The 21,863-nt window shown below is 46.8% G+C and overlaps 2 protein-coding genes across 8 annotated transcripts in view; one reads left to right on the forward strand and one right to left on the reverse strand.

Moving 5' to 3' along the window:
* CASP7 (caspase 7) overlaps positions 1-4,677 on the reverse strand; it is a 29,599-nt gene extending 24,922 nt beyond the window's left edge. Inside the window, exon 1 of one of the 2 annotated variants that reach the window (XM_004763830.3) lies at positions 4,437-4,677. The gene's annotated coding sequence lies outside the window, so the exon portion shown is untranslated. Of the gene's footprint in view, positions 1-3,719; positions 3,782-4,436 lie in introns of those variants that run through there. The other variant, XM_045068468.1, reaches the window with a different exon arrangement.
* Positions 4,678-9,803: 5,126 nt separating this feature from the next.
* Positions 9,804-21,863, forward strand: part of LOC101684561 (nebulin related anchoring protein) — a 69,435-nt gene continuing 57,375 nt past the window's right edge. For 3 of the 6 annotated variants that reach the window (XM_004763833.3, XM_004763835.3, XM_045068467.1), the window contains exons 1-9: positions 9,804-10,052; positions 10,385-10,479; positions 11,063-11,150; positions 15,329-15,433; positions 17,889-17,993; positions 19,070-19,177; positions 19,933-20,037; positions 21,018-21,125; positions 21,609-21,707. In XM_004763833.3, the coding sequence (XP_004763890.1) occupies positions 9,981-10,052; positions 10,385-10,479; positions 11,063-11,150; positions 15,329-15,433; positions 17,889-17,993; positions 19,070-19,177; positions 19,933-20,037; positions 21,018-21,125; positions 21,609-21,707 (885 nt within the window). In that variant the 5' untranslated portion in view covers positions 9,804-9,980. The remainder of the gene's footprint in view (positions 10,053-10,384; positions 10,480-11,062; positions 11,151-15,328; positions 15,434-17,888; positions 17,994-19,069; positions 19,178-19,932; positions 20,038-21,017; positions 21,126-21,608; positions 21,708-21,863) is intronic. The other 3 variants (XM_013062131.2, XM_004763834.3, XM_004763836.3) reach the window with 1 other exon arrangement.

Here is a 21,863-nt window from a genome sequence, read left to right on the forward strand (position 1 = left end):
CTTTGGGGTGAGCTGGAGAGTGAGGAGGGAACCGAGAGGGAGGGAGGGTCCCCCACTGGCTCTCTCCAAGGACTATGGGAAGCCAGGTGGCCATCTTGTTTCTCAAGACCCAACCCAAGCATCCGGTTGGTGGCGGTTAGATTTTTCAGATTAGAGTGCAAAATATTTCTTGAAAACAGAGATAACCTCATCCCTGGGGCGGAGAAGCATAAACCCAGGCATGCAGAAACACTCAGTAGTTTTTATTTCATCCCCTTTATATAGACCGAGTTACTTTTCCATGGGGATTGTCATTAGCAAAGCACAGAAATATTTTAAAAATTAGCAAGTTAGAGTAGGACAAAATCCATCAGAAAAGGACGCTACCTTCGACATGTGGTATTTAAGCCTTGGGCCTTTTGCTGATGCTGTCTTCAAGGCTGAGTCTGGGACATTCAATGATAAAACAAGAGGACCAGTTTTTTAAGAAAGGACAACCCTAAACAAAACAGCTCCTAAGCAAGCCAGACATTGGTTCTGATGTTGGGGGAGCGCTGAAAAGAGTTTTGTTGATTCCTCTTCATTCATTCAGCGAATGTTTACTGGGGGTCTCACACATCAGGCTGAGTGCTACCAGTCAGGGATGCAGCTGCGGGCACAGTAACTTGGTGCTGCCTTGATGGGACTTTGAGAAAAGGATGGCACAGATGTCACGCTGCCACGACAGTGTCACGAGGAGCCACTATCTGTGGCCACATGAGGGAACTGGACTTAGCCTCGGAGGAATTAGGGAAGGTTCTCAGGGGAGGGGATATCTGACCTGAGGTCTGAGAAGGGGAAGCCGAGAGGGTGGGGACAGGGCTCTGCAGGCAGAGGGGAGCTGCACACATGTTACATCAGAGCAGGGGTGAAGCTGAAACTCCTCTTCTTTCCCAGCCATGTGGATGGGACTTTGGATTTCCCCACCAGGACATAATATTTAGGCTTATTTCAATGGTTCCATGCGGGGGTGGGGGGGGCACTTTCCAGAGCTCTCCCTCCAAACACGAGGCCACAGGGGTCTTCTGTGTCTCTACTTCCTAGACAGTGGGGACAGCAAACGTTCAGTGACTTTGACTCCTGTGAGGCTGGGCTTCATTTCTGGGTAAAATCAAGTTCACCCGAGACATGGGTGCCGGCCCAGTGGTGCCTAATCTTGGCCACATCATTTCGGTCAAGCCCAGACTTGGTGTTGACCCTGTATTTCCACTCACCCTCAGAACCTACCAAGAAAATCCAGGCCTATCTCACCTCTGCTGCGCCTGGAGAGGGCAGGCCTACTGTTGTTCTCTAGTGTCTGTTGCCTTTGTAGGGCTCAGGCTGCCAAGTCAGTCAGTCATGGAATGGCTGCTATTCATGTGTGTCTTCAGTGAAAGGTGTCTATCTTCTCTTTAAATGAATCAATATGTGATGCTCAGAAAGCATTAGATATTTTATTTTATTTATTTGACAGAGATCACAAGTAGGCAGAGAGACAGGCAGACCGTGGGGGAAAACAGGCTCCCCGTCGTGCAGGGAGCCCAATGTGGGGCTTGATCCCAGGACCCCGAGATCATGACCTGAGACGAAGACAGAGGCTTAACCCACTGAACCACCCAGGTGCCCGCTCAGAAAGCATGAGAGCTGCCAGGAGCTCTGTGTAAGTCCTCTACGTTAGCTATTGCCATTCTTGTCACTAGAATCCACTAGGACCCTATCTGCAGACTGAGAGTGTATCTTAATCATCCTTTTTTTCTTCTAGTCATAGAAAAGTGCCCAGTATACAGTGGGCACTCAATAAATATTTTTTGTTCCTTTTTTTTTTTTTAAAGATTTTATTTATTTATTTGACAGAGACAGCAAGGGAGAACACAAGCAGGGGAGAGTGAGAGAGGGGGAAGCAGGCTTCCCGCTGAGCAGGGAGCCCTGCAGAGGGCTTGATCCCAGGACCCTAAGATCATTACCTGAGCTGAAGGCAGGCGCTTAATGACTGAGCCACTCAGGCATTCCCCCATCGCCGTTTTTTTTAAGAGAGCGAAGGTGGGGGGTTGGCAGCTGATGCCAGGGGCTGGAGCCTGAGATCCTGAGATCATGATTCAAAGCCAAACCCCGAGTCAGATGCTTAACAGACTGAGCCACTCAGGCACCCCAATAAATATTTCCTCATAAATGTTTTAACTAAAATGTACTTAAAATGCTTAAGTCATTCAGTGCCCTGAATGAATTGTTGATACAGGACAGACGACACGACCAAGTTCAGAGCCCAGTCAGGGGAGGGGCAGATCAGGGGTTAAACTGGCTCCTCCATCGATTAGCCATGGGGCCTTGAACAAAATGCTCCATGTCTCTGAGCCTCAGCTTCTTCATCTGTGAAATGGGAAGAAAACGATGCCACACCACAGGCTGACTGTGGGGATGAATGGAGAAATGCACGTTAAGTGCTAAGCCCAGTGTAGCACATTCTAGATGTTCCCCAATTATTCCTCCTTATCACCACTGTTGGCAGAACTCAAGACTAAAAAGCATTCATCTGTCAACCTTCACCTATATTTTAAAATCACATCCACATCTTAAGCAGCTTTTGTGGAGAAAAAAAAATTCCTCCAGCGATGATTTCTAAATACATTTTCATAGGCGACTGGTAGGCACTTCTGGTCGGAAATCACTTCGCGGCTATATCCTGAACTGGTTTTTTTATCCCCACGGGTAGGAGGATGGACTCACTGCAGCTGCTTCCTCTGAGAGGTGACCTAACACAACCTGCACCCACCCTTGTCCCGGTGGAGACAATCCCCCTGAAGGCTCAAAGAGAAGCTGCCCTGATGGCCTCCACGTTCACCGTTGGCACTTGGAGAAGGGGCTCTGCTGGCACGCGAGTACCCCCATCGCCAGAGGCTCAAAGCCCTGCTAAGCAGGCTGGCTCCTTCCCCGCATGTTGCAGAAGAAACATCGGATTCTTGAGAGTTTAAGGAACCTGCCCCGGGGCCGCACAACTAACAGGAAGCAAAGCTGGATTATGAACCCAGGTGACCCAGGTGAGGGCTGTCTATGCGGGCTGAAGTTCAGGAACCCCTGAAGGAGGAAACAGCCTTTAAGTAAACAAAGTTTAGGGCCGCCTAGTCCACCAGAGCAATGACAACCTCAATACAAAGGTCGCCTGGGGTCCTGCCTTTTTTCACTTCCTCCAGGGATCTTCAGGAGCCCTGCACCTGCGGTCCCGGCCGGGCTGACAGCAGCTCCCCGCACACGGAGCCCAGACCGAGGCACTGCCCTGTGCGCCATCGCCTCCTTCGATCCTCGCAGCGACCCTCAGCCCGCGGTCAGCACCGCTCCCCTTTAACGGACAGGCACAGGGAGGCCCACAGCCGACAAACTGGGGCGCGGGGACCCGCGCTCAGACAGCCCTGGGGGCGCTCGCTGGCCAGCCCGGCGAGATCGCGATCTCCTCCCGCCGGTCTCAATCCACGCCCCCTTTTCCAAATCCCGCGGCCAGCCGGGAAGGGAGGACCTGCGGAGCGGAGCGAACGGTGCCCGGCCCTCTCCCCAAAGTGTCCGCGCAGGCCGGCCGAGGGGGGCGGCTCGGGGGTGGTGGTGGGAGGAGAGCCGGCCCGGGGGCGGGAGGGGCGCGGGGCTGGGTGGGAGGGAGGCGCGGGCGGAGGCCGGGAAGGAGCGCGCGCGGCTCGGGCGGAAGGGGCGCGAGCGGAGGCGGGGGCCGAAGTTACCGTGTCCGCTGCGGCCGGGCGGCCCGAGCTGGCGTCCGTCTCGGTCCCTCCGCCGCGAGGGTCTGGGGCTGCCCCAGCGAAAGCGAAAGTAAAAGGCCGGGCGCGGCAGGAGGCGGAGTCGCGCGGGGCAGGGGCAGGGGCCCGGGCCCGGGCCCGGCCGGGCCGCGGGCGCCGCCTCCTCCTCGCCGGTGCGCTCCCCGGGGTCGCTCGCGAGCCCAGCGCCGCCGCTCCACCGCGCGCCCCGTCCCGGGAGGGCGCTCCCTGCAGAACCGGTCGCCGGGTCGGCACCGTGGCCCGCGCGCGTCGCCCGGGGGGAGGGAAGACGCGCTGGCGAAGTTGGCCGCGCCGCCGGAGAGCGCGCTGGGTGAAGTCTGCCGACAGCTCTACGACCCCGACGCCGCGCTCACAGCCCCCGCGGGAGCACCTTCTGCACCCCCAGCGGTGCTCGGAGTGACCCGGGAGCGCGCTCTGCAGACCGGCTGCGGGGACTTCGCGGCGTTCGACGACGACCCGGCGCCGGCCAGGGGCGCCCGTCCTTCTCTCCTGCTGCTGCTGCCCCCCGTCTACACCTCCCCTCGGGCTTCCGCACCAGTACCCGGAACCCAGCCCCACAGCCAGAGCACTTCTCCCCAGCCAGGCCCCCGACCCCAGTCTGTGCTGTTGGCGCCCCAACCCTGGGGAGGAGGGATGCTCGGCGCCCGCAGCGGCTGAAGTTACCTTCTCCGGGGCCGGGCTTCTGGGGCCAGCCGTGGAGTCGCGGGTGGGTTTCCCGTGTCCGCTCTGGGGGCGCCTCGGTTCGCGCGAGGACGGTAGGCGAGTTCCCGCCTCTCAACGGGGCGAACTTGTCCGGAGGAAGCGCCGGAATCAGTCCCGCTAGATTTAATGAGCGCCCCCAAGTGTCAGCCGCTGGGCATGGGGCCCTGACTGTGCATCGTGGGACGGACCCTGCACTTCCGCGCTCCCACCTTGCCCCTACCCCTCGCGTAGGTGCACGCGCGCGCGCGCGCGCACACACACACACACACACACACACGCACGCACGCACGCACTACTCACACTTTTGCCTTTCTTCACCCTTGGGCCTCCAGCCGGCGCCTCCAAAGCCTTTCTTTCCCAGGCTCCTCAGGACCGCAGCTAATTAATTCGGTCACACCGCGGTGTGATTTTGTGATTTTTGTGATTTTTATCAATGTCAGAAATAATTGCTTTTAAAGAACTTTGTACACTTTGAATCTCTCATGGCGTGAGATCAGGCAAGAACCACATCTTGTCTTTGTGTTTTGGGGACTTCACCCTGCGCCTCAGACTTCAGGATTGTCTCTAGAATCTCGCCAGGTAAGGACACTTTTTTGGTTTAAGGAAGACTGGCAGCAGGTAGGGGTCAGGGCATAATTATAATTTATTAACTTCAGCAAAAATCTCTAATTCCTGAATATTTTAAACAGTTACACTATTTCCCATGTGGCCAATGCAGTAGGCTGAAAGTTTGTGTCCACTGCACCCCCATTAATATGCTGAAACTTAATGCTCAAAGTGCTGGCATCTGACATTCAGGAGTTATGGGTGGGGCCTTTGTGAGGAGGATTAGTGCCCTTAACTTAAAAAAGGCTGGACAAAGCTTTCTAGCCCCTTCTACCGTATGAGGACATAGGCAGAAGTTGCTGTCTGCATCCCCAAGGAGAGCTCTTACAACAACCTGGTTATGCTGGCACCCTAACCTTGGACTTCAAGCCTCCAGAACACTGAGAAGTAAGTTCCTGGTGTTTATAAGCTATGTGGTCTGTAGTATTTTGTTAGAGCAGCCCACACAGATGAAGACAGGTTGTGTTACTCTAGCATCTGTATTTCTGGAATGTGTGTGATAACGAAGTCTTGTAGACACTCAGATAATTTACTTTCTAAAGGAATTCAATTGCAAATCATTTAAGAAATGAAAACTCCCTACAGTAAAGAAAATTCATTACTGATTTATAAATTTAAGTTTGAAACACAGTGTTAGATTTTGGAAGGGGCCTTAACAACTAATCCCTCTGCTCATTTCATAGATAAAGAATTTGAGGCTCGGAGAAGTGGCCTGGGTCACAAATTTGCTAGTGGCAGAACCAGGATCAGGTCGCCTTAAAAAAAAAAAAAAAAAAAAAAAAAAAAAAAAGAATTTTCCTTCTTGTCCTTTCCTGGAGAATCAGGCTCTTACAGAGGCTTCTCCAGTGCCCAGCTACTGCTATGCCTGGTAGCCAGCAGAACCCAGCAACACTGACATTCCTTCAGACAGTTTTATAGCAGAATTCTTCCCTTGAGATAACTTCCTATGAACAACTCTCTCTAGCACCCAGAGGTTAGACTTCCAGAAAGTTCTAGAGGACAGATTTCTAGCGAGTTCCTCTAGCGTGACAGCACAGTGACTTTTCTGCCATCTAGTGAGCCACAGACATCCTCTCTTCAGCAAGGTTTGGATCTCGGTCCTGAGGTAGGGAAAGGAGGGGGGTTCTGTATCTCAGCTCTAGGTAGGGGTAGCAGCATGTTATGTTATGTGTTGTTACGTGTTGTTATAGGCCACCCACCGTGGTAATTACTTCAGAATAATACATTTGACTTTACTGGCTCGCTCAAACCCTTGCACCTGCCTTGTGGAAGCGCCCCCCAAATAAACTGTGCATCCAAGTCCTCACCTCAAGCTCTGCTTTTGGGAGAACCTAAGCTAAGGTAGACATGGCGTAGGAGGAACAGCTCCAGTTTAAGGAAAGTGACAGTGACAGAGCAAAGGGTATGGAGCTTTCTCCTCAGTCTGAATCTGTCATCTCTGCAATTTCAAAACCATTTCACATCCACGGCCCTGGAGGGCACTGGAAATGACTCAGAGCTAGGAAGAATTACCTCATATTCTGGGTGACAGAACCAAAGTACCAGAAACTCTAGACCAGCTGCAGCAATGGGGCCACCATCAACGGGAGGAAATCGAAGAGATCAATCAGTGCTGTGTTTAAGTTCAAAAAGAAAATCAACTACCCACACATTGAACATGAGAGCCATTAATGTGAAACAAAATGTGAGGGTTTTTCACTGATCACAATCTCCCTATGAGTCAAGACTTAAAAAAAAAAAAAAAAAAAAAGTCAAAGAAACATGAGGCAGTGTTGGCAGAAGCAACCAAACCAAGGACCAAGACTCTCCACCATCTGGCTTCGGCTTGTGACAACCAAGCCCAAGTCCCCAACACTCTGTGGGCAGGACAGCATATCAGACATGTGTCAAGAGCCACTTCTGATCCACACAACCTCACCTATCTCAGGACCTCGGCCTGTCTGTGCTGGGCCAGGCTCAGCAAGGGTGGCAGGCTCCGTGTGGACTTGCCATCTTCAATGGGGGAACAACCAACAGCGTCTTTGGCCTTCTGTTGCCCTTGCTTTTTCCCTGTTGTTGTTGAGCCATAAGATGCTGTGGGACGCCATGGGCATCCCCACAGCATAGACATGTAGGGGAGCTAACACCCAATGAGACAAAACTTTCACCAAACGAAGACAGGGACCACAGATACGTTCTTCCCCCTTCCTTCCTGTTGCACATGTTCCCAAGGAGCGTGGCTTGGAAGATGGCGCTCAAGCAGTCCGAGGTACCTCGCATCAGTTAGCAGCTACTTTTGACAATGAACCTTCATACTCACTGTCACCCCTCTGTTTCCTGCCTCCTTATTTCTGCTCCCTGGGACTACAGTGCTTAATAAAGTCCTTGAATGTAAGCCTTTGCCTCATGTTCTGTTTTCTGGGGACTCCGGGCTAAGACCTATTGTCTGAACCAATCCCGAAGGCCACGCTGTTGTGTGCTCGTGGGCTAAGGCTTGGATGGCTCGAGGTAGTCACCGTGGCAAGGGCGAGGGCTCTACCTGGTGTGCGGTGGTTTGGGACAGGCAAGGGAAAGCTGGCCCGTGGTGCCGGCCAGGCAGACAAGGGCTCTGTGGTGCTTACCCCAGCGGTGAGTGGTCACCGAGTTTCTTACAGGGCCCATTTCCAGTTCACTGGGGTGGTTTCTCTGCATGACTTCTGATACCTAAGACCTGCCTTTTAAAAGCAGAAGTGATGGTACAAGTCAAATTCAGCCTCTTCATTCTGGTAATTACGTTTTCAGGAGGGTGAGCCAGAAGCGATCACACACACCTTAGAGAAGTGTTAACGTAGCTTTTACCTTAAATGAATCTGACTGTGATTCCGCATCCCTCTGAATTGGGGCAGAAGCCTCCCTCCGTCGTTACGGGGCCTGCAGCCAGCCCACTTCCCAGGTCAGGCCTGAGAAGCCTGGTATAGAGCAGAATGTTCTGGGAAGGCTCCAAGTCTTTGTCCTTTGTTCTTCCCGTCCGCTCAAGCTGCCCCGCACCACCTTCCAGAGTGGGAATCTTCCAGAGCCTGGAGTCTCTACCAAGGGTCCCTGTCGTGCTGAGAGAAAAGCCTTGGGCCCCACTCTCTATCCTTGGGAACCTCAGACTGCAGCCCCTCTTTCGGGCTTGTGTTATGTGAATGCTACTTTCCACTTTTCTTCACTTGCTTTGGAGCCTTCCCCGTGGCCCCACAACACAAAGAAACTGCTGACATCTCTCCACCTGGGGACCTCCCAATGTCACCTCAGCTTTTAGACCAGAGGTCCCTAAGTGGTAGCCTACCCAGGTCCTAGACTCTTAGCTGCCCCCGGCCCGGTGTAATTCCCAGCGTCTCACAAAAACATGGACTCTGATGTGTAAATGCAAGTATTTGGCTTCTCTGGCAAAGTCTCAGTATTTGGCAGGGCTGGGTACTGGTTCCTTCATGACAAGACGGCTGGGACTGAGGAGTGGTTGCTGCCTCAGATGGGGTGTGTGGCCGCCCACTTGGGAAGGTCCCTAACATGATCTATGACTTCACTTCTGGCTTCACTTCTAGGCATTTTGGTGAGAGTATTAAATTTGTTTCGTTAATTCAGTAAGTACTTATTGAGCATCTCTTCTGTGTCAGGCCTTGTTCTAGGCACTAGAGATAGAAATGACAAAGACCAGGGATCCTGTTTTGATGGAATTTATATTTTGAAGGAGGAGACAGATCATTTTAAAAAGCAGAGATTCTAATAGGATGTCAGGTGGCAGTTCACTGCGATTAAGAACATAAAACGGGGTAAGGGTCATGGGAGGTAGTTAGCTGAGGAATGGGAACAGGTCAGGTGCCATCTTTTGTAAGCTGTTTCCAGAAGGCTGTTTTAATGTGACACTTAGTGGACACTGAAGACAATGGAGGGGCTGACAAAGCCAGGAGGAGAGGGTTTGTCTTCAAGCTGCCCCACTTCAGGCCCAAGAGGCAAGAGAGTAAACAATCAGAACTTGGAACAGTCCAGGATAACATAGGGGTCAAGACACCAAGTGTTCTAGCATGTTCTTAGTTTTGCATTCTCGTGGAAGCTAAACACTAACATCTTGATCAGTTTTCAGCCTCGCTTTAAACCATTAAAATTCTTTTTTTAGATTTATTTATATATTTGAGATAGATGTGAGGGGGAGGGACGAAGGGAGAGAACCTTTAGGCAGACAACCCAGCTGAGTGTGGAGCTTAACACGGGGCGGGGCCGCATCTCAGAACCCTGAGATCATGATCTGAGCCACAACCAAGAATTGGATGCTCAACCGACTGAGCCATCCAGGCACCCTATGTTGTAAACATTTTTAATAGATAAAGCCAGAATTTCAAATATGGTGTTTACCCTTCCCATGGATTAGATCCATCCTGTTTTATTTCTTATATTTTGGGGGAAGCTGGCCTTTCTACTTTAGTCACAGGCCTCACAGAGTGAGCTTTTCTAAATTGGATTGTTGGATGAGTGTATGGCCTATCTCTTTGTATTCTTTTCTTGGGTTATGATCACAGTTCGTGTTAAACTACTACATGCTGCCTAGTCATACACGAGGATTTGGTCACCCACATAAACATGATGCTGTTGTGAGTTCATTTTTCTATTTAGAGAAGCATGTCAGCTAGAAATACCTCCACCTAATTTCCCGGGCGCATGCGTGCTGTGTGAGTTGCCAAAATAGCCCCTTGAGTAAGTGGCAGCTTTAAAAACCGTCCAGCTGCTGACTTCAAACTAGAAGGTCAGCAAAGGAAAGTGGAAGTTGGATTTTGAATGATCAAGGTGCCCACGGTGATTGAACTGTGGTCAGGATTTGGGAAACTTGCACAGCTAGCCTGGGACTTTTCCTTGGATTTCTTGCCTGTTGCCTAGATTTGTCTTCTCTCTTCGGACATCAAGATGAATGTGCAGGCTTGCTCTAGGTGTGGATATGGAGTTTATCCTGCCGAGAAGATCAGCTGTCTAGATCAGGTCAGTGGACATTTCTTGGCCTTTGGAAATAATAACCAATATGGTAGATTTATCTTCTTACAGAGGTATATGTAGGGTTTTTTGAACCATCAAAAGAAGATGTATTTCTCATCTTTCTTCAGTTCTACTCATTTCTATCTCTGTCTTCTATGTTTCTTTGGGAAAAAAGAAAGGTTATTCATTCATTTAACATATTATAGTCATGTTTGTGTCTATGTGTGTGTATATTACCATGTTATCTCTAAGGATCCATTTTTACCTGGAAATATATAAGAATCCTGAGTTTGGAAGAAAAGGTAATTTTGCCACATCTTCTTCTCTATGATTTCTAGATCTGGCATAAAGCATGTTTTCACTGTGAAGTTTGCAAGATGATGCTATCGGTTAATAACTTCGTGAGTCACCAGAAAAAGCCATACTGTCACGCGTAAGTGTTTGGTGCCCGCCTCCACCACTTCTTGAGTTTTATTTATTTTTTTAACAAGTAGCCAACCAGCGTTTCCAGTCACACAGCCCAGAGTTAAATTCAAGAAATATCTTCCCCAAACTTTTCATTTACATAAAATCACTGACAAGCCCTAAGGCAGGATTTTATGCAAAGGACAAAAAGTTGGAATTTTCAAATTTCTGCCAAGTAAAAAGTCAAATCTATCTGCTATAACCACATGTCAAATCATTAGATACTGTGCAGAACAGTGTAATTGCCATAGATATGCCTAAAGAGCTTTAATTCTTTTTCTTTTAAATAATTCCCGCATCCATTTCTATATTTTTTTTTCTGAAAGTTTTTAAGTGGCCATTTCCAGTTAGATTTGGTCTTGAAGTAATATATACGGAATTTATTTGATTTCCTTTTTTTTTTTCCCTTTAAGACATTGCCTGGAAAGTCATAAACTTAATTATTAAGTTTTATATTTATCAACTTAAAAAAATGATGATACTTTTAGGGATACTCAATCATCTTGGGTAAAAGTACATTTCTAATTTTGGTTTATGTCTATTTTTTCTAGCCACAACCCCAAGAACAACACTTTCACAAGTGTCTATCATACTCCACTAAATCTAAACATGAGGAAGTCCTCAGAAGCCAGCCATGGGGTAAGTGAATTAATTTTGAACTTCAAAGTAGCCTTTAAAGAGAATTTCTTACCTCAGGTTTTTAAGTGTCTGTGTCAAGACTGAACCTGCTCCTGTTTTTCATTTAGAGGCGCAAAGTGCATTTAAGTAACAGATATTGCTCTTTGTCCTACCACAATGTAAGGTAGGACCCAAGATAATCTAGCTTGAATATCTGACGCCTTTGTAATCTCTGCCAGCTCTGTTCGCATTGATGATGGTTTACCCGGCAGGCCCTGTACACAGTAGGTGCCTAATAACCCAAGTTTATATAGCTGGAACACATTACAAGAGCCTTTCCTTACTTTCTCCCATGATTATTTTGATATAGAAAATTAAAACCCTCTAATTCCACACTCTTAAAATCTCTCTGAATTCAGGAGTGTTTACGATTACTTCTCTTTCCCCTGGGGGCAGGGGTAGGTCAAAGATAATTTGATTTGGAAGTGATGTTAGGATAGACCAGGTAGCTGTGTTGATACACCAACCTCTTTTGAAAAACCAACAATGGGGTCTTGTCAAATAGCTAGGGATGGCTTGGATGCCTGCATTTATTAAGATGATGACTCATTTCACTTCTTTCCCCATGCCCCACGGAAGCTGTTCTGTGGGATGGAGCTAACAATTTTCTAAAATTAGATCATTGCATAGGAGGTGGAAGTCTGTTAGTGATCTGCCCTCCTCACGCCACCTTGCCTCAGACCGCCTCTCCGGCTGGCCCAGGCCACCAGCCTCCTCAGGAAAACGTGTGTTGGAGGGAGCTTCCCCCACACCTCCTCCAAACAGCTTATTTTGCTAAGAGCCCTGGATTCATTGTGAGCTTATTATTTTTTTTAAAGATGCTTATGTAACGTTTACTGCACAATCATTTAATTCACTTAATACACATGACTGCCCACTAGGGTAAGTACTATTGTTATCTCACTCTGCGGATGAGGAGCCCGAGGTGCCGAGCTGCTTAGACATCAGTGATTTCGAAGGATTTGCAAACCTTAAGAATCCACAAGCAATCTTACATTACTGAGAGCATTCGTTCTATGGGGATCTTGTTCTCTTCTCTTGATGTCTAAGGGCAGCTACCCAAAACTGCGATGACTACTGAGCGTAGCTCCTACTTAAACAGGACCTAACGTGGGGCTCTTCTCCTGGGCTCTTTCTCTATCTTATCTCATTTCTTCTTCACAAGAATCCTCTGTAATATTACCGTCTTACAGCCGAGGAGGCTGAGGCTCAGAGAGGTTAAGTAGTCTGCCTGGTTTTACCCAGATACTGGAGTGGGTACAAATCCAGATCTATCGGACTCTAGAACGCTTACCCTAAACTGCTCCATTGGCCTATTTCTATGCACATAGCATAAACCGTCCAGGAGGAGAAAAGCACTTGTTTATGTTTACGAACATCCAGACGTTTCTACCATTGGGTAGCCAGGATTTTACAGATTCAACACCAGGAGAAGTACTTAAACCGTCCGAGTACTGTTTGTAGGTATTACACACTCTACAACCAGATCCCGAATGTCTTTACTTTTTCACGCTACGCTAGCTCCTAACTGGCCTGTATGCAACCATACAATAGGTTGCATAATGTTACCTTTCTTTGAGGTGGTAGTGGATTCATTCTCTTTTTACTGTGTGTGATAGGCCCGAGCTGGAGTGAGAATTGTGCTGGTTCTGGTGCTAGCCACAGACAGTGATGTGAACTTACCGGGACGTGTGTGTGTTTGCGTTTGTTTGCTTCTGTGCAGATATGTGTGTGTGTGTATGCATATGGCTGTGTGTGTATGGGGAGTATATGCATGTGTGGGTGTAGGTGTGAATAGGCATTCACGGACACACATATGTGTGTATGTGGTGCGTGCATATACCCATGTGCATATGCATGCCCATGTGTGCATATGTATATGTGTGTGGGGTGTGTGTGTGTGTGTATGTGTACGTCTCTGTGTATATTTTTGTGTACATGGTATGTGTGTGTATACATGCATATTTGTGTGTGCACGTGTGCGTGTGTGTGTGTATGTGTGTGTTATGCCAAACAATTGGCTGTTGAGATCACTTTCTCCTTCTTCCCCATCAGGAAAAATTTCAAATGGACAGCTGTGCCCCTTTTAAGCCCTGGGTCTCATAGGCACCTGAGGAAGGGGGATGGATGACTTTTTTGCCAAACTCTTGCATCTCTGAGTTTGCCAATTGAGTAAAAACAAATTCATTGTGCTTGTGCTAAAGGAGGGAACAAAAGGGATGCTTCAGTGATGGTAATGAAGGAGAAAAGGAAAGAGTTTGAGCGGGCATTCAAAGCAGGCAGACATTTTTGTGTTTCCTAAATGTCACCCTTTTAAAAACAAATAAATAAGTCTCTAAGCCAAAATTTCCTGTTTGGTAGGTGTGCATGGAATTTTTAGGAAAATAAAACATCTAGATTCTCTTTTATTCAGCGAGGGGACTTTAGCTTTTAATGCTTCTTCCTTACCCTACTAGCGACCCTTACTATTTTTCCCCTTCTTCTTACTTCTTCAGAATAATCCAGAATCTCATGAGAAGTCTCTGGGGAGGCAGGCACTCCCTAATGATGGATTTGTTCCATGGGTGGAGAACAAGCAAATAAGGCTTTCTATCTATTTTGATCATGCGATTCTGATTCCTTAAGGCAATGGCTCTCTAGGAGGGCAATTTTACTCCTCACGGGACATTTGTGATGTCTGGGGATGTTTTAGAATGTCACAGCTGGCAGGGAGGGGTACTGTGGGCATCTGATGGGCAGGGAGCAGCTATGCTGCTAAACATTGTGCCATGCCGAGGACAGGACCCAGGAGAAAGACTTAACTGGCCTCCCGTATCAGCAGTGTTGCCACCCAGAAATGCTGCCTTCAGTCTATGTCACGTTTGGGGTAGTTTCTCAAAATCCAGGGGAAGAAGCAGGTAAAGCACTCTTAATTTCTATATTTAAAAATACACATATTGTAGCTGCACTGGGTGGTAGCCAGCCTAGAAATTCGATGAGAGGAAGTGCCTTTCGTGTGGAAAAGGAATTCCTAGATTCTAAGCCTGGCCCTGATTACCTGTTGAATGACTTTGGTAAGGTCACTTCTTTGCCTTCAGTTTCTTCCTTCATCTGTAAAATCCATGATTTCAATTTCCACTTGTAAAAAATCATAGGTTTCTGGGCCCATTTTAGACCTCATTTATTACGATATCTGGGTTGGGACCTAGGACCTTTTGATTTTTTTCTTTTACGGCGGGTCCTTCTTATGTTGTCTTTAAGAACTCTTGGCCTACACCCAAGGCTCTGAAGATACCATTGCGATGTCAGTTCTGCCCAGATTGATCTACATGTTCACAGTAATTCCAGTGTAAGTCTTGGCATTTTTCGTAGAAATTGACCCACGGATTCTAAAAATGATGTGAACCACACAAAGATTCTAGAATAGCCAAGAAATTCTGAAGAACAAAATGGAAGGACTTCAGTTATGAGATTTCAAGATTTACTACAAAAGGAGTAGTCATGAACTTAGCATAGTATTGCATAAGAATAGACCAGCTAGTGGAATGCAACCCAAGGTCCAGAAATAGAGCTGTGCCTATGCAGTTACTTGGATTATGACAGATGTGCCACTGCAGTCCAGTGAGGCAAGGATGATCTGGAGTTATTGGATATTTGCATGGAAAAGAATGGACCTGGACCCCTACCTCACACCTGTACACAAAAACTAACTCAAGATGTATTACAGGTCAAGATAGGAAAGGTAAAATTAAAAAGCACAGGAGAACATATACATAAGTCTGGGGAGCCAACCTGTTAACCAAGCTCCCCAGGTGATTGTCACACAGACTAAAATTAAGAACCATTACTCTGGTATCCAGTGTTTTCTGAAGTTACTCTAACATGAATACTGGGTGTCGTGTGGTAAGTTCATTGGGACCCTCAGTCTTTTTAATTACACTGCTAGCTAGAGCTTTGCACACTGCAGAGGCTCTGCACGCCTCACCTGGCTGGTGGAGCGAGTGAAGCCACAGTGGACAGACAGACCCAGTGTGTGTCATTGTGCATTTACGAAGCTTTGCCTTTGTGATTTAGAACAATCCCTCTGATTTAACTCTATGTTGTCTATTTTCCTTCTCTTCTCCGATGGAAACGTTACTGACCACGTCTCCGTGGTGCAGATTGATGACCAAGATGAGGGCGGACAGTTTAAGTCGGTTTTTCACTGGGACATGAAATCCAGGGATGGAACAGCTGCACCTAACGGGCAGCCCCCGATGAACGAGGTGAGAGGAGACGTGTGACCAGGTTTGGGTAACAGGGAAGAGAACCACGCACTCTGCAAGTGAGACGCATCATTGAGTATTACTTCTAGAGAAACAGATTAGGCTTTCATTTACCCAGTTTGTGATTCCAGCTGTCTACAGAAGACATCCTGCAGCCAGTCGTGGGGTCATCTCCACTGTGTCAAACTCACTAGTCAGTTTGTCCCTTCTAACTACCATGTTTCTGTCCCTGGAAACAAGCACCCAGGCTGGGAACCACGGCTACCCTCTTCCCTCTGATAGTTCCCTCAGCTCTGCCCCTTCTCCTGCATTTCACTCTCCCTGCTCTGATCCACATCAGCTCCTGCCTAGACCTTTGTCAGGGCCTCCTGGATGGCCTTCTCCCTTCTGGCTTTGCCTCTGTCCAGCCTGTCCAGTGACGTTGGTCATGCACAGCTTCCTAGATGGCCCTAACTTACTCTTCCTGCCACCTGAGAATTTATGCTCACTAGGGAGAGTCTCATCATTTCAAAAGTCCTCAGCCATTTATTTTTCATTATACACATAATATTTGTGTTTTCCTTGTTGTTAAAAAAAAAAAATCCGAAGTACAAATCTAACCCCTTGTGCACTGTCTCCAATCAGTCCCTCTGGAGAGGGACCTGTATATTCTTTCAGATTTAACTCAATTACAAATGTAGATCTATGTCATCTGTCTCTTAATACTCCCATTTGAATACGACCACTGCCATGTACTGAGGGACCTTTGATGAATTATTTAACCATCTTTTTCTTTGGCTTTCTCATCTGTAAACTGAACTTCTGACAGTTCCTGACTTACAGAACAATGGCGAAGGTTAAGAGAGTATATAAATGTAAAGACCTTAGAACAATGGAAGACACAACAAATATTAGCCATTATTTTCACTGAAAATTGCATATGTATATTGCAATTGCATTTATATGTATTATATGCATGCATTATATGTATGCATATGCATACATATTGCATATGTATATTTCTATTGGGATATTTCTATTTTTTCTCCATGAAACAGCATGCCTTGTTTTGCAGCTTATATTTTTCAGTCAACAAATATCTTGGAGATATTTGTATCAGCCTCCTTTTAAGTTATTTTGGATGGATATGTCATGAATGCAACCATTAAGAATGGATGTATCGTGCTCTTCTGTTGATGGGCAGGGTTCTTTCCATTTTTTTTTCTCTATTATGAAGTTGCAGTGGACACCTTTGTGTGTGACCTCTTTTGGACACAAATGAGTGTTTCTCTAGAACAGGTAATGGAAAATGAAAGGGCACATGCCTTTTAATTTCCATGGCCACTGTCAAATCGTACTCTGAAATGGCTGTGCATTTGATACTCCTACAGGCAGAGGATAGGAAGACTTATTCCTCCATACTCTCACTGATCCTTGGTATTTCCAGATAAAAGTTTTTGACATTTTTTTATCTTGTCGTTTTAAGTTAAATTTCCCTGATTGCTAGTATGGTTCGGCGTATTTTCATATATGAACTGTCTTTCCAGATCTCCAGAGCATGGTTCTACCCAACCTGTTCAATTTGCCCTACCTCTAGCCTACTTCGCTCCCATCTCTTCCCCTTGTATTCCAACCAAACTCATCTCCTTATGGTCTTTCACATGAAGCCCATCATTGCCTTCATGCTTTTATTCATGGTAGCTCCCACTCCTGGACTTTATTCAACAAATACTTCTTGAGTCTTATGTGCCAGGCACTGTTCCAGGCTATTAGAATACATCAACAAGCAAAACTGATGGAAATCCCTGCCTTCATGGAACTGATCTTCTAGAATGGATGTCCTTTCTCCTTTTGCCCCTGTTAACTGACCTCAGCCTTGGCGGTCCAGCTCAGTTCCATCTTCCTATCCAGAATGGAGTCCATCACATACAGATCGCTTCTCAATACAGTACACCTAAGCACACAGACATTTTCTAATCATTACTTGTTTCCTGTGTTGGTTTCATGTCCCTATGGAGGCCATAGATATCTTAAATAAGGGACTGTCTTCTCTGTTTTTGGCTTTTCTTTTCCCAGGGTTAATTGCTTATCCCAATATTAGGCACATGACAAGTAGTAGGGTTTTGCATCATGTCTGAATCATGGTTAAGCTCGTATTGCCTGTCCATAGCAACTCCCCACTGGCTCGGTCTAGGTACAGTGCTGAGCCAAGAAATGCCAAGTTACATTTGAAACCCTTCTAGAACATAAGTGAATCCTACAAAGTAGAACTTTGTAGGATATTGGATTATTTTCTAAGTGAAAAAGTTGAACATTTCTTTTAGCTGAGACCCACCATAGGCCACTAGAAGTTTATAGTTTTTAGAGAATTTCTCTTATGTTGACAGTGTATGTGAGCATTGCTAAGAGGGTGGGGTAAGTCTTACCAACCAAATGTGTGGGTATGTGTTTATGCATTTGTGTGTTTCCTTTATAGAGAGCCTATTGGACTGGGTATGGGGAAGGGAATGCTTGGTGCCCAGGAGATCTGCCAGACCCGGAAATCGTAAGGATGGTTGAGGCCCGAAAATCTCTTGGTGAGGTAAGGGCTTTAGAACTTATCCTAGGAATGAGTTTGAAAGTTTCTTTATCTTAAGACTGTGGTAAACTACTGGCCTCTCCCCCATAGATTACCATGTCTCAACCTCAGGAACTATGTATCTGTTACATTACTGGCCAAAGGGACATCCCTGATATGATTAAGTTAAGGATCTGGAGATAGGAATGTTACCCAAGATTGATAGGGTGGATGAATGTAATCACAAGGGTCCTTTATAAGGAGGAAGGCAAGATGGCCAGAGTCAGAGACAAGGTGATGTGATAACAGGAGCAGAGGTCAAAGCCATTGGGAACCAGACACTAAGGGATGCAAGTGGTCTCTAGAAAAGGTAAAGAAATGGAGTCTCCTTGAGAGCCCCCAGAAAAGACCAGCCCTGATAGCCCATTTTAGACTCCTGCCCCCCAGCATGGTAAGAGAGATTTTATTAGATTTTCATGTAGAGAAAGCAGTTTCATGTAGAGAAAGCAGATTTACACACAGTACCTTCTGGTTCTCTTCACACACCCCAGGCACTTGCCCTTTGAAGAAACCACTTTGGAAACCATTGTTGGTCTTTAGTGATTAGCCTTTAGCAGATGGAAAGAAAACAGAGACACAAATGCTAGGAGCCATGTCTCAGTAGGAAGACTAATCATCAGCGATATTCAAAAAGTGAGAAGGGAAGCCTAACACTTCACTCTCAATGCTGTAGAACTAATTCTAGCAGACAAGTTATAGAAAAGACTCCCACACATTAACTGCTGCATTATCGTACAAGCCTTTGAGTCAAAGGGGTGGTGCTCTCTTTGGGTTCCTTGGGTTGGGCCAGGTTCCACAAAATTTGATATAAGCACTGAAGAGGAATCCCTTTGACCTGGAAAATGGGATTTCTTTAGTGTTGAAGGTGCTATTCAATCACCAATGGAATAATATTTTTGAATTCACTCCAGGTGATTGAAATGGTTCCCAACTACCTTATAAATTCAGTTGCATTGGTTCTGATGATACTCACAGTTACAGTTTATTCATTCTTATCTGGTATCATATTGGTTCCCGTGCTGATAATTGACTCTGACCAGCAGGAGTATACAGAAGACTATGAGCAACAGAGAGGCAAGGGGAGCTTTCCAGCCATGATCACGCCTGCTTATCAAAGAGCCAAGAAAGCCAACCAGCTGGCCAGCCAAGTGAGCATCCCATGTTTATTCACCATATATTGTGCTAATTTTTGTCACTGATGAAACTCTGGGATTCAGATAAAAACCAGTAAGAGAGTCTTGTGGATGGTAGGTGTCATTAGTGTGATATTATGGAGAGAACTGTGCTGTTATGTTTTCCCTCTTCCTTGAGGGAAGGCTCTCTCTCAAGAGTTTATCTTGCCTTGAGAGATCCTCTCTGCCTTGACTGGGTCACATCTTTCAAACGGAGAAACGAGCTAACTCCTCCAAAGACTGGACCAAATAATTTCTTGAGGTCAATTTAACATTTTAGATACTGATTCTTGTTAAGTAGATGGCACGTCCTCCTGAGGATTAGGAAACTTGTTGGCTAAGAGCTTGGATTTTAGAGTGAGAGTGCTAGGATTGGAATCCTGGTTCTCTCACTTACTAGCTGTGTGACCATGAGCAAATGATGAAGCTTCTCTATTCCTCAGTGGCTCATTTGAAAAAAATGGGGACAGTAAGAGTCTTGCCTCATGCAACGGTTATAGAGATGAGGTGGGTTAATATTTGTTAATGGTTAGCCATGCCTAGCATTCTCTTGGACTTAACACAGTAGCACTGATGCTTTTTGAAGAGGAGCCTAGGAAGCCTGTACTAAAGACTTGGTCATAGGCTTGTGTTGAGTCTAACCTGAATGTATAGCTTCAGGACAGCTGCAAGGAAGGGTCCTCACAAAAGCTGGTGAGTATGACCTTGACTCCATGCTATCTCTTCATCAGGTGGAATACAAGAGAGGGCATGACGAGCGTGTTTCCAGGTTCACCACGGTGGCGGATACCCCTGAGCTGCTACGGGCCAAGGCAGGGGGACAACTTCAAAGTGATGTAAGAAACGATGGAGGCCTAGAGGCTTTTAAGATTCTCCATTCTTTCCTTCCTTGGAGGTAGAGGGCGGAAGAATGGCGGAGGCCTCTTGGTCCTACGTGGGAGCCAGGGAGAACTTTCTTTTTCTTTTTTTTTTTTTTAAAGATTTTATTTATTTATTTGACAGAGAGAGATCACAAGTAGGCAGAGAGGCAGGCAGAGAGAGAGGAGGAAGCAGGCTTCCCGCTGAGCAGAGAGCCCAATTCGGGACTCGATCCCAGGACCCTGAGATCATGACCTGAGCTAAAGGTAGAGGCTTAACCCACTGAGCCACCCAGGTGCCCCCAGGGAGAACTTTCTAAGGTCAAGGACAGTCAAGTCCCATAAGTTAGCCAGCACAGACCTTGTGAAATCTCTTCCTTAGAGAGAAAGCTTAGCATCAGTCACAAGTCAGATGTATGTGATTAATCCAAAAAATTTCAATCCTTGTTGCTGCAAATAGAGAATATAACTTCTAAGGGTTTTCTACCATTTACCCCTTCACAGCCCCATTGTTCCCTAACATAACAAGACCAAGGACTTTGTCTTTTTATGAGCAGGAAGCGTAAGCACAAATCCAGGTTTAGCTTAACGAGTGGCTTCTGCTCACCTTGGTTTAAGAAGCCTCTTTTGTCTCCTAGACTTGACTGGTGGCCCTTTGAGGGCAAAAACCTCCTCTCCTCCCTCTGCCTAGCCTTACCACCTGGCCCACAGCATGTGCTTCATGTGTTGAATTCTGCATTGAGTGTCTCCATGTACCAGGCACTGTGCTGGGTTTGGGGGGATAAAAAGGTAAAGAAGATGCATATGGTACATCAAGCCATAAGCCATTGATGGTGCCATAGGGGCTGTGAGGGACAATGTGAGGGTCTCATGCAAACCCTTGGCAGGGCTTCTCATCAGACAACCTTATACATAGCACAATTGTGGCACGAGATTCCTTTTCTTTTTTCATCTTTCAGGTGAGATACATGGAAGACTATGAACAGCAGAGAGGGAAAGGCAGTTTTCCTGCCATGATCACACCCGCTTATCAGATCGCCAAGAGAGCCAATGAGCTGGCCAGTGATGTGAGTGTCCCTGACAGTGTATTCTTGGTAGGTGAGGAAACAGGAAGTTATCTGTGCCAGGCGACTACAACTTCCTGTCTGCTTTTGTATGCACCATGGTCCAGGGAGTAGCTTTCCTTCATAGTTTTTTTTTTTTTTAAGATTTTATTTATATATTTGACAGAGAGCAATCACAAGTAGGCAGAGAAGCAGGCAGAGAGAGAGGAAGGGAAGCAGGCTCCCTGCTGAGCAGAGATTCCCAGGACCCTGAGATCATGACGTGAGCCTGAAGGCAGAGGCTTAACCCACTGAGCCATCCAGGCACACCTCCTTCATAGTTTTTAATGGGTTTTATCAAGACTAAGATCTGGCACTTTGATGTCTAAGACACAATCCCTGGACCCCAGCAGAAAAAGAACATTCCATGAGACGTTTGTTTTTACTCTTCTGGCTTCTGTGCATAGAAGGTGAAACTCACCAGGTTTATCCTTCCCCTTCCTTTAGGTGAGGTACCATCAACAATATCAAAGGGAAATGAAGGGAATGGCTAGTTCGGCTGCTGGAGCTGCGGGCACAAGGGAATGCATGGACCAATATGGCCAGGTAGGTGATGAAATCACTCCCTGGGAGGATGCCCTTTCTGATGGTCAGTAGCCCACTGGCCTGTCACACAACCGATGGCCCTGGAGTTAGGGGTTGGGTTGTGGTTTATCTAGCCCTGTTTATGAAAGGTGGATTTTCTAAGTCAGAAAGCAAAGA

Source organism: Mustela putorius, unplaced genomic scaffold (assembly GCF_011764305.1).
Source record: "Mustela putorius furo isolate JIRA1106 unplaced genomic scaffold, ASM1176430v1.1 tig00003909_pilon_pilon_pilon, whole genome shotgun sequence".
Taxonomy (NCBI): domain Eukaryota; kingdom Metazoa; phylum Chordata; class Mammalia; order Carnivora; family Mustelidae; genus Mustela; species Mustela putorius.